Raw genomic sequence first — 8988 nt, 5'->3', positions numbered from 1 at the left:
TCAGTAGAAAAAAACCCAAACAAACCAACCTGGGTAAATACGTGGCAGAGGAAAAGATTATACTAGTTTTTTAGTTGCACAAGTCAGCTATTAGGAGCTGTTGTCTGATTACACCTCTGGACTTGGTAGCGGTTCCCTGTGACGAGGGAGGGAAATGGAGGCGTTATCGAAATGAAGGGGTGAAGAGTACAGGCCAGCGGTGGAAGGTGGGATAAGGGAGTGGGGTGTTTTCCTTCCTTCCGTGCTTCAGCACACAAAGTGCCGCTGCGCGGCCGAGACGATTTGCTTGCAGCTCTGCTGCGGCTGCGGCTCCGCCTGAGGGGCCGCTCGGTGGTTCTCAGAAGGGCACAAGCAAGAAGCAACCTCGAGGCGGAGGCACCGGGTGGGACCGAGCGCGAGCTGCCGCTACCGGCAGCTTCGCCTCGGGGTCGAGCCCTTTTCCCGCGCACCGGTCTCGGCACCGCCCGCGTCCCTCGCGTGCCCTCCGGGGGCCTTGCGCAGGGCGGGTCAGAAGGGCCCCAGGCGGCAGCGAGGACCCTCCCGCCCCGCCAGCCCCCTCGGCCGGCCCCGGAAGGCGGGTTCGTTTCCGGGCCGCGCGGCGCCATGGACTCGCTGTGGCGGCTGAAGCGGTTCGATGCCTTCCCCAAGACCCTGGAAGACTTTCGGGTCAAGACGTGCGGGGGCGCGCTGGGTGAGGGCGGCCGGAGGCCAGCGGGCGGGCCCGGGCCTCGCCGTGGGGCGGCGGCCGGGCGGGGGGACCTGCCGGGCCGGCGGGAGGCGGTGGCGGCGGGGTGAGGCGGGGCTGACGGCGGTTCTTGTCTCCCCGGCAGTGACGGTTGTCAGCGGGCTCATCATGGTGGTGCTTTTCTTCTCGGAGCTGCAGTACTACCTCACCAAGGAGGTGAGTATTGGCGGCGGCGGGGGGCCCGGTGCTGCCTCCTGCCCGCGGTGCCCCGGCGGAGGGGCGGCCCTGCGACCCGTGCAGGCCTGCCGTGCCGCCGGGTCGCCGCCGCCGCCTCCGGGCTGCCCAGGCAGCGGCTTCACCCGACGCAGGTGTGTTTGGAGCTCTTCATTTCCCCCCGCTGGCCGCCGTGGCGATGGGAGCGGGCTGCCCTCCTCCCACCGCCGTTGGGCGCCCAGGCCGGCTTGTGGCCTCCTGTAACGTGTCTCGAGATCTGTTCTCCTCACTGCCTCCGCCATCGGCAGGCAGCACAAAGAGAAGGAAGCAAGCGCAGGAAGCCACGACCCACCCCAAATGCTGAGATTCCCAAATTACTCTCTTTTCTTCAAAGTATTGGAAACGGCAAGCGCTCAGCTACCATGGCGGGTGTGGGGGGCAGCAGCTCAGGTGTTCTGCAAATCCCACGTCTTAAAACTCAGCTCCTGAGCCAGAGCAGTGGGGGGAAAGAGGCCTTTTGGTTTGCTTCCAAGTGGAACAGGACCCTTTGTTTTTTCTTTGTTCCTAGGTTCACCCGGAATTGTATGTTGACAAATCAAGGGGAGATAAACTGAAGATCAATCTGGATGTTATTTTTCCACATATGCCATGTGCTTGTGAGTCCGACTTCTGACTAGCGGGGATAATTTTTGTACTTGCAGAGGACCCGAGAGGCTCAGTGTGCCTGGTGGTTCCGAGTGTTGGGCTGCTGCTTGAGCCGCAGACAGGGAGGAATCGGTGACACCATGTGGCTACGCAGTGGCTCCAGCCTGGCCAGCAGGGTGCTTAAACCAGTGCTTCCAGTCAGGCAGTATTATTTTTCTAGATGACAAATTAGGATAAGGTGTAAAAGCCCACTTAAGTGTCCGTATGGTGTTGTACTTTGTCAGAGGGCACAGTAGTAATGAAAAAGCTGAGACAGAGTTCACTTGGGACTCAAGTTTTCATTGTATTGTTGTTGAAGAACTGTAGTCTCCTTTGCAAGTTACTTGACGAGGCACAACTCTTCTGTGACTTTTGGACTTAAATTCTGTGGTGCCAATGCCACGTGATAACCTTTCTCCAGAATTTGTCAAATTGGAATGAGCAGCAATAACCTGGTTAATTCAATTCAAAACTTGAAAAAGTTCTGAATTCTAAATTCAAAGCAAAGTTGCAGGATGAAGTGATGGAAGATTCTGCAGGTCTTACCGGGTGTTACTGCTGTGCGCGTTGTCTGACCGTCCATTAATCTTCCCTGCCTCTTGTTCTGTTGTAATTCCTCTGGGTACAGCATCGCGCTTTAAATGTAGTGAGTCTGACTTCCTTCTGACCACCCAGGATGTTACTGGTCTTTGCCTTCCTCGCATTTAAAAAGGCGTGGGAAGGCCAAAGAGGCTGGAAGCTTCTGTTTTGCGCAGAGAAGCCGTCAGTCTTATGAGGGAGCGTGCAGGCAGCAAGCGCGTCGCGGCGCTTCGATACCAGGCCAAGACTGCACACCTTCTCAGTCTTCTTTGTGAAAGGGGGTCACATGGAAATGTGCTGCTGTTGAAGGGGGGTGGGTGAGGACGTGGAGGTAGAGGGAGCTTTCAACCAATTTTAAGCTTAACTCCCAAACTCTGGAAATAGTTAAGGGCTTTGAGGGGTTTGGTTTGGGGGGATTTACCTTAAGAGTATTTACATCTCGGGGTAATGCTTTCTGTGGCAGCTGGAAACAGTCCTTGTACTCCAAACCAAACCCAGTATTTGGAAAGATCTTTTAGGGTGCTGCAGCGTGTGTCTTATTCCCCAAGTGTCTCTTGGCCCCAGCCATACACACTCTGGCAGTTTGGCACATTCCTACCCCCCAGTGGCTGAAAGGTTCTGGAAGTTTCACAGGTTGAATGCTTCCTCAGCCTGCCACAGGCCACAAAAAACACGTGTTTATAGACCACTTTCCTTGCTCGCTGGTTTCAGATTTGAGCATTGATGCCATGGACGTAGCAGGAGAGCAGCAGCTGGATGTAGAGCACAACCTGTTTAAACAACGTTTGGATAAAGCTGGCAATCGGGTGACTCCAGAGGCCGAGAGGCACGGTAAGATGCTATTCTGCCTTTCTTGGATGGTTGCTCTCGCGGTCTTTCCATCACTGTACGCGTGTTTTGAGATTCACGGGAACAAGTGACAGCTGAAGAGCATTTAAACGCCACAAAGTCTTGAAGAGTTTATAGCATGCAAATCTACTAATCTGTTAGATCAGACAAACTCCTATTATACTTTCTACTTTTGCGAGGCAAATCATTGCCTAGTCGGTGTGAAATTACAACAAGGACTCATGGACGTATTTCAGGAGTAAAGCTGCTGAGTTAATGGTCTTTTACAACTAGAAATCAAGCAGCTGTTCTGGCAAAACTTGACTATGGTTGTGTCTGTAAATGACAGTGGGCTGACAAGTGGGGCAACCTGGTTAGAGGAAGGAGCCTCCCTCCAGGGAAGGCTCCAGTGACTTAACCCTTAAGCCTAAGCTTGCACCCTAACTGCATTTACTTTGTGTGTGTGTCTGTGTTAACGCATACCTGATAAACATGTTTTAGTTGATGTATTGGTTACAAGTTGTAGAAGTGGTCCTTGGGTACATAACCCTCTCCTCTACAGTTTTTACATGTTATGACTCATGGTTGCACTTCAATACTAACCAGAAGCAATTTGGTTCTACTTTGGTACAAACCAGAAGTGATTCTGGCAAGGTGTTGCAATCTACTAATAATACACACTGTCCTGACTCTTCCTTTTCAAAACGTGAGCTGCTTATTACCTTTCTGGGAGTTAGTGTAGTTGTATGTATCAGCATGAACTAAATTTGTTGATTTATATCACTCAGATTTCACTCTTCTGTTCTTGAATTTGAAAGGCTTGAAGTCAAAGCCAAGAGATGAACGATCAGTAGGTAGGAGAGTTTCTCCCGTTGTCACGGGAGTGTGGTGATAGTGTTCTCACTGCTGTGTCAGTTAGCAACCTGTCTCTATTCAGAGGTTTTGCATTATAACTTTAATGTCAGGGCACAAAACCTGTTTAAAGTTTTGTGTAACAAGTCCTGTGTCAGTCACCATGTGCTGATTGGGTCTACTTCAGACAATGTTTTATCACGGCCTCTATGCGGGGTAACATCTGATGAATGCTCCAGGAAGGCTTACAGGTTGCCAGCTCTTTCTGTGGAGGGTGTTCTTGATATGACAGATGCTACTGTGTTAATCGGTCTTACTTCACACCTCAGCAGGCTCTGTGCGTGCCGTTGCAGCTGGGCTATGGGTGCAGGCAGCACAGCTTCCAACACAAAATCATTGCATTCATGTGTAGAACAGTTGTGTGTCGCAACAAAGCAAGGGTACAAAGTAGCGTTTCTAGACGTGCCTCATCGCTTTGAATCCTCTTTTGTCTTAGAGCTGGGGAAAGAAGAAGAAGAAGAAATGTTTGATCCAAATTCTTTGGATGCCGATCGCTGTGAGAGCTGTTACGGGGCAGAGTCGGAGGACATCCGGTAACACCTTTTCATATCTTCTTAGCCCTTGAGTCCGTATGTTACTTTGCATGCACTTTTTTTTTTTTTCCAAATGTCTGTGAAGTTCTGTGCAATTAAATCCTCCTGGGCACGTGTTCAGAGAATGACGAGAACTGTTGTGGTTTTGGTATGCCTTTGGAAGCTGCGCTCACGATTGTTAATGTGCAGAGTTAGGTTGCCTAGTTTGTCTACGTACCTGTTTATGAGCAGTGCAAATTGCACTACCTTTGCAGCAGCACCAAGATTGTGTCTCAGCAGATGGTATCTTCTCTGGGATTACTTGGTGTCCATTGGGGAGCTGTGTAAATTATTTCAGTGTTTACGTGAGCTGCCTTGGAATGAAGCCTGTTTATGGCTTTGCCTTCTCAGTTCTGCCGCAGCCTTTGCATCCTTATGGGAGCAAAGACCAAACGTTTGTCGCTCACACAAACAGCACGTGTCATTTGGTGTTTCTCATTCCTCTTACCTGCGGAGTCCTGTCAGGATGGATCTGTGATAGTCCATAGGTTCTGGATTCTCCTTGGCTATTATTATCTCTCTGGTAATTTGGTTTGTCCCATCTGTCAAGCTGCATCCTTCCCCAGATGTGTTTCCATCTAGAGGGTTTCATGATTTCAGCCTTCAACTTTTTCTTTGGCCCAGCAAAACATGGAACCAAGAGAGAAAACTCTTTTTTCTGGTGACCAAGATGTTACCCAGAGGTCGAAAAGTAATGAAGAAAGTTTGCCATTAACTCTCCCTCCCGTGTCCCAGTCTTGCCCTAAAACAGAGGAAGGGAGGAATAGAAACAGGCAGATGCTTTGTTCACACGGGGAAGTTCCAGACTGCTCAGAACTGTGGGACACCGATGTCACTTGTGTAGCAAATGTCTCTGCTGAGGAGTGACTTGGCTGTCTGAATGGATGGGCAAAGCCCTCTTCAGACTCAAGCGCTGTGTTCAAACAGCTTGCCAAAGTCTCAAAATGTACACCAGGAAGCTCGAGCTCCTTCAGGAGCATTAGGCCACCTTTTGAGGTGCAGTCCCTGATGTTTGCTTTGTTGAAGAAAAGACCAGCAAGAAATTCAAGTCCTGAGCTGGAGCGTCTCTTTCTAGCGATAAAGATGGTAAGATGGTGCTTGTGCTTTTGCAGGTGTTGTAATACTTGTGACGATGTCAGAGAAGCGTACAGGCGGCGAGGCTGGGCCTTCAAGAACCCGGATAGCATAGAGCAGTGCAAGAGGGAAGGGTTTAGCCAGAAAATGCAAGAGCAGAAGAACGAGGGCTGCCAAGTGTATGGTTTCCTAGAGGTCAACAAGGTGAGAGACGGGTTTTGCTGTGAACCTGCCGCATGATGGTGATGACTGTGACAAGGCAGAGTTGGGGCGTTCCTCTCCTTTTCCAGCTTCAGGTGTTCACAGGACTGTAATATAGTAACCCCTGGGCTCAGCGACGTACTCATGCCTGTCAGGGAGTTCAGCAGGAGAGCTGGGAAAAGCAGTGGGAAGGGACTAATTCTCTGTTTCGTTGCGTGGGCTGATAGGAAGCATGCCAGCTGGAGAAGCTTAGCTTCTCCTACCATCTGGCTAGCGAGTCTTTTTGCCAAGGTTCCTGGAGAAGGAGAGGCAGCTGCTTTGAGGTCAGATTGTCCCACCTGCCCTTCTAGCCTTAAAACAGAGACCACCAGTGGATGCTGGAGATAACAGTAACCAACAACTTGCCAGCAGAGGTGCTGGAGAGAGCTAAATGTTACTCCATTAGAAAAACAGCGGAAGCACGACTACTGGAACACTTGGACATGCAGGTTACATATGCAGGTGTCTTCTAGGAGTCAGGCCCAGGCTAATTTTTTTTTTTTTAAATTAAAACGCTGGGGTTTTTTGGTGGGGTTTGTTTTTTTGTTGTTGTTGGGGTTTTTGTTTGTGGGTTTGTTTTCCCCCCCACCCCCCATCTTTGTGTACTCTTCGTGGAGACCACGTTCTTTATTTCTGGAAAGTAAACCTTTTACTCACAAAGCCAGACGTTGTGATTTGAGAATCATCATGGGTACCGAACCATTACAGGACCCTCTATTGCAAGTGTGATGAGCAGGAAAGATTCGAAGGGGGATGCTGGAAGTAGCAAGGGGTGGGTGTCACCGGGGAAATTTCTGGGGGACTTTGTTATGCACTTGCACTTTTGCACATCTCAATTTTCATCGGGACTGCTGTTAACATAAGCAATAGGTTTGCACAGACTTTGAATATGTAGCGTAGCACGTGAGTTTGGGTCATTTTGGTCTTCCAGGGGAGAGTGTGTATGGTTGCTGGTAAGAGTCAGGGAGGATTGGCATCATAAGGGATCCATATCCCTTTCAGACTGCAGGATGAAATTTTAACAATCTTTGTCTTCTGGGTTTTTTGTGGGGTTTTGTTTTGTTTTTAGGTTTAGTGCTGTATTTTTGCTTGCAGCTTATTTTCATGGGTGTATTTATAGGATCACTGTTCTTTGTTAAGGATTTTTTTTTTTACCTTGCTTACTCCCCCTCTCAGTTACTTTCTCCACTCCTTTTCTGTGATACAGTTTTGTTTCCTGCAGCAGCAGTCAGTTCCCTCCCAATAGAGTTAATTCCTCCTTCTTCCCTTTTTTATGTGCACTGAAATAGTCTGCATAGAACAGTTGTTATCAACATCAGTAGGTAATTATGGCTTTCCACGTGACTGCCTGTGAGGAAAAGGGGAAATTTGTATCTCTTTTAGGACAAAATCTGCTGATATTGTCACATGTGAAAATGAGTTGCTTGGTGTGTATTTGGTTTAAACAAAAATTTAAAAATCCAAGCACCAGTACAACTCTTTTGTTGATACAGATTAAGACCTTTTAATGAAAGATTACTGTCTCCTGCAGGTAGCTGGAAATTTCCACTTTGCACCAGGAAAAAGTTTCCAACAGTCTCATGTACATGGTAACGTATGTTCTTTTCCTGCTTATTGTGACCTTTAGTTTCCAGTGTATCTGACCATTTTCTTTAATATCTTTGCATTGCTATCCCTAATAATAGCAGCACGGCTTTAGTGGGGAGGATGTTGTTGAAGTTTTGTTACAGAGGTTTAGAACCACCATGAACAAATAGAAGAGTGGTTTCTGGAGGTGCAGCCCACATGGCTGTGATAGAACTTGGAGGAGAATGTTACTGGGCAGTCTCTGTCTCACTTGTTCCACAAAACTTTGCTGCTCTGCTGTAAAATAACATCACGTAGGGTGTTTAGTCCAGGACCTGAATATCAGTATCTCTGGAAGGGTTATTTTGGAGAGTATCTCAGGATAATTTTAAAGCAATTCAGGACTTTTAGAGTGAAATTTAATTTGTAAAGGACTTCCTCCATTGTATAAATACATGGTGGCCAGAATAATGATAGTTTATAGAATCATGGTTTGAGTTGGAAGGGACCTGTAAAGGTCATCTAGTCCAACCCCTCCTGGAGTGAGCAAGGATATCCTCAACCAGATCAGGTTGCTCAGAGCCCTGTCCAACCTGACCTTGAATGTTTCCAGGGATGGGCATCTACTACCTCTCTGGGCAACCTGCGCCTGTGTTCCACCACCCTCATCGTAAAAAATTTCTTCCTTATATGTGGTCTGAATTAACCCTATGTTAGTTTAAAACCGTTACCCCTTGTCCTATCACTACAGACCCATTAAGTCTGTCCCCATCTTTCTTTGTAAGTCCCCTTTAAGTATTGAAAGGCTGCAATTAAGTGTCCCTGGAGCCTTCTCTTCTTTAGACTAAACAACCCCAACAATCAGCCTGTCCTCATAGGAGAGGTATTCCATCCCTCTGACTGTTTTCATGGCCCTCCTCTGCTCCAACAGTTCCATGTCTTCCTTGAGTTGAGGACTCCAGAGCTGGACTCGGCACTGCAGGTGGGGTCTCAGCAGAGCAGAGGGACAGAATCACCTCCCTCGCCCTGCTGGCCACGCTGCTTTTGATGCAGCCCAGGATACGGTTGGCTTTCTGGGCTGCAAGCACACATTGCTGACTCATATCCAGCTTTTCATCCACCAGTACTCCCAAGTCCTCCTCAGGGCTGCTCTCAATCCCTTCATCCCCCAGCTGGTATTGATACCAGGGGTTGCCCCAACCCAGATGCAGGACCTTGCACTTGGCCTTGTTGAACCTCACGAGGTTCACATGGGCCCACTTCTCAAGCTTGTCCAGGTCCCTCTGGATGGCATCCTGTCCCTCAGGCATGTCAGCGACACCGCTCAGCTTGGTGCCATCTGCAAACTTGCTGAGGGTGCACTTGATCCTGCTGTCTATGTCATTCCTGAACATATTAAAGAGTACTGGTCCCAGTACGGGCCCCTGAGGGATACCACTCGTCACTGATCTCCATCTGGACATTGAGTCGTTGACCACTACTCTCTGGATGAGACCATCAAGCTAATTCCTTATCCATCAAACAGTCTACCCATTAAATCTATATCTCTCTAATTTAGAGATAAGGATGCTGTGGGAGACCATGTCAAAGGCCTTAGAGAAGTCCAGAGAGATGACATCAGTAGCTCTTCCCTTG

At 48.8% G+C, this 8988-nt stretch overlaps 1 protein-coding gene across 1 annotated transcript in view; it reads left to right on the top strand.

Annotated features, from left to right (window-relative positions):
- Positions 1–537: 537 nt before the first annotated feature.
- ERGIC3 (ERGIC and golgi 3) overlaps positions 538–8988 on the top strand; it is a 29730-nt gene continuing 21279 nt past the window's right edge. The window contains exons 1-7 of the mRNA XM_064465121.1: positions 538–691; positions 831–901; positions 1467–1554; positions 2873–2992; positions 4338–4434; positions 5586–5751; positions 7319–7376. Coding sequence (XP_064321191.1) covers positions 604–691; positions 831–901; positions 1467–1554; positions 2873–2992; positions 4338–4434; positions 5586–5751; positions 7319–7376 — 688 coding nt within the window. The 5' untranslated portion in view covers positions 538–603. The remainder of the gene's footprint in view (positions 692–830; positions 902–1466; positions 1555–2872; positions 2993–4337; positions 4435–5585; positions 5752–7318; positions 7377–8988) is intronic.

This window comes from Phalacrocorax carbo, chromosome 14, assembly GCF_963921805.1.
Source record: "Phalacrocorax carbo chromosome 14, bPhaCar2.1, whole genome shotgun sequence".
In the NCBI taxonomy this organism is placed as follows: Eukaryota; Metazoa; Chordata; class Aves; order Suliformes; family Phalacrocoracidae; genus Phalacrocorax; species Phalacrocorax carbo.
The sequence above is the reverse complement of the archived record's forward strand: the minus strand, read 5'-3'. Positions and strand labels throughout refer to the sequence as shown.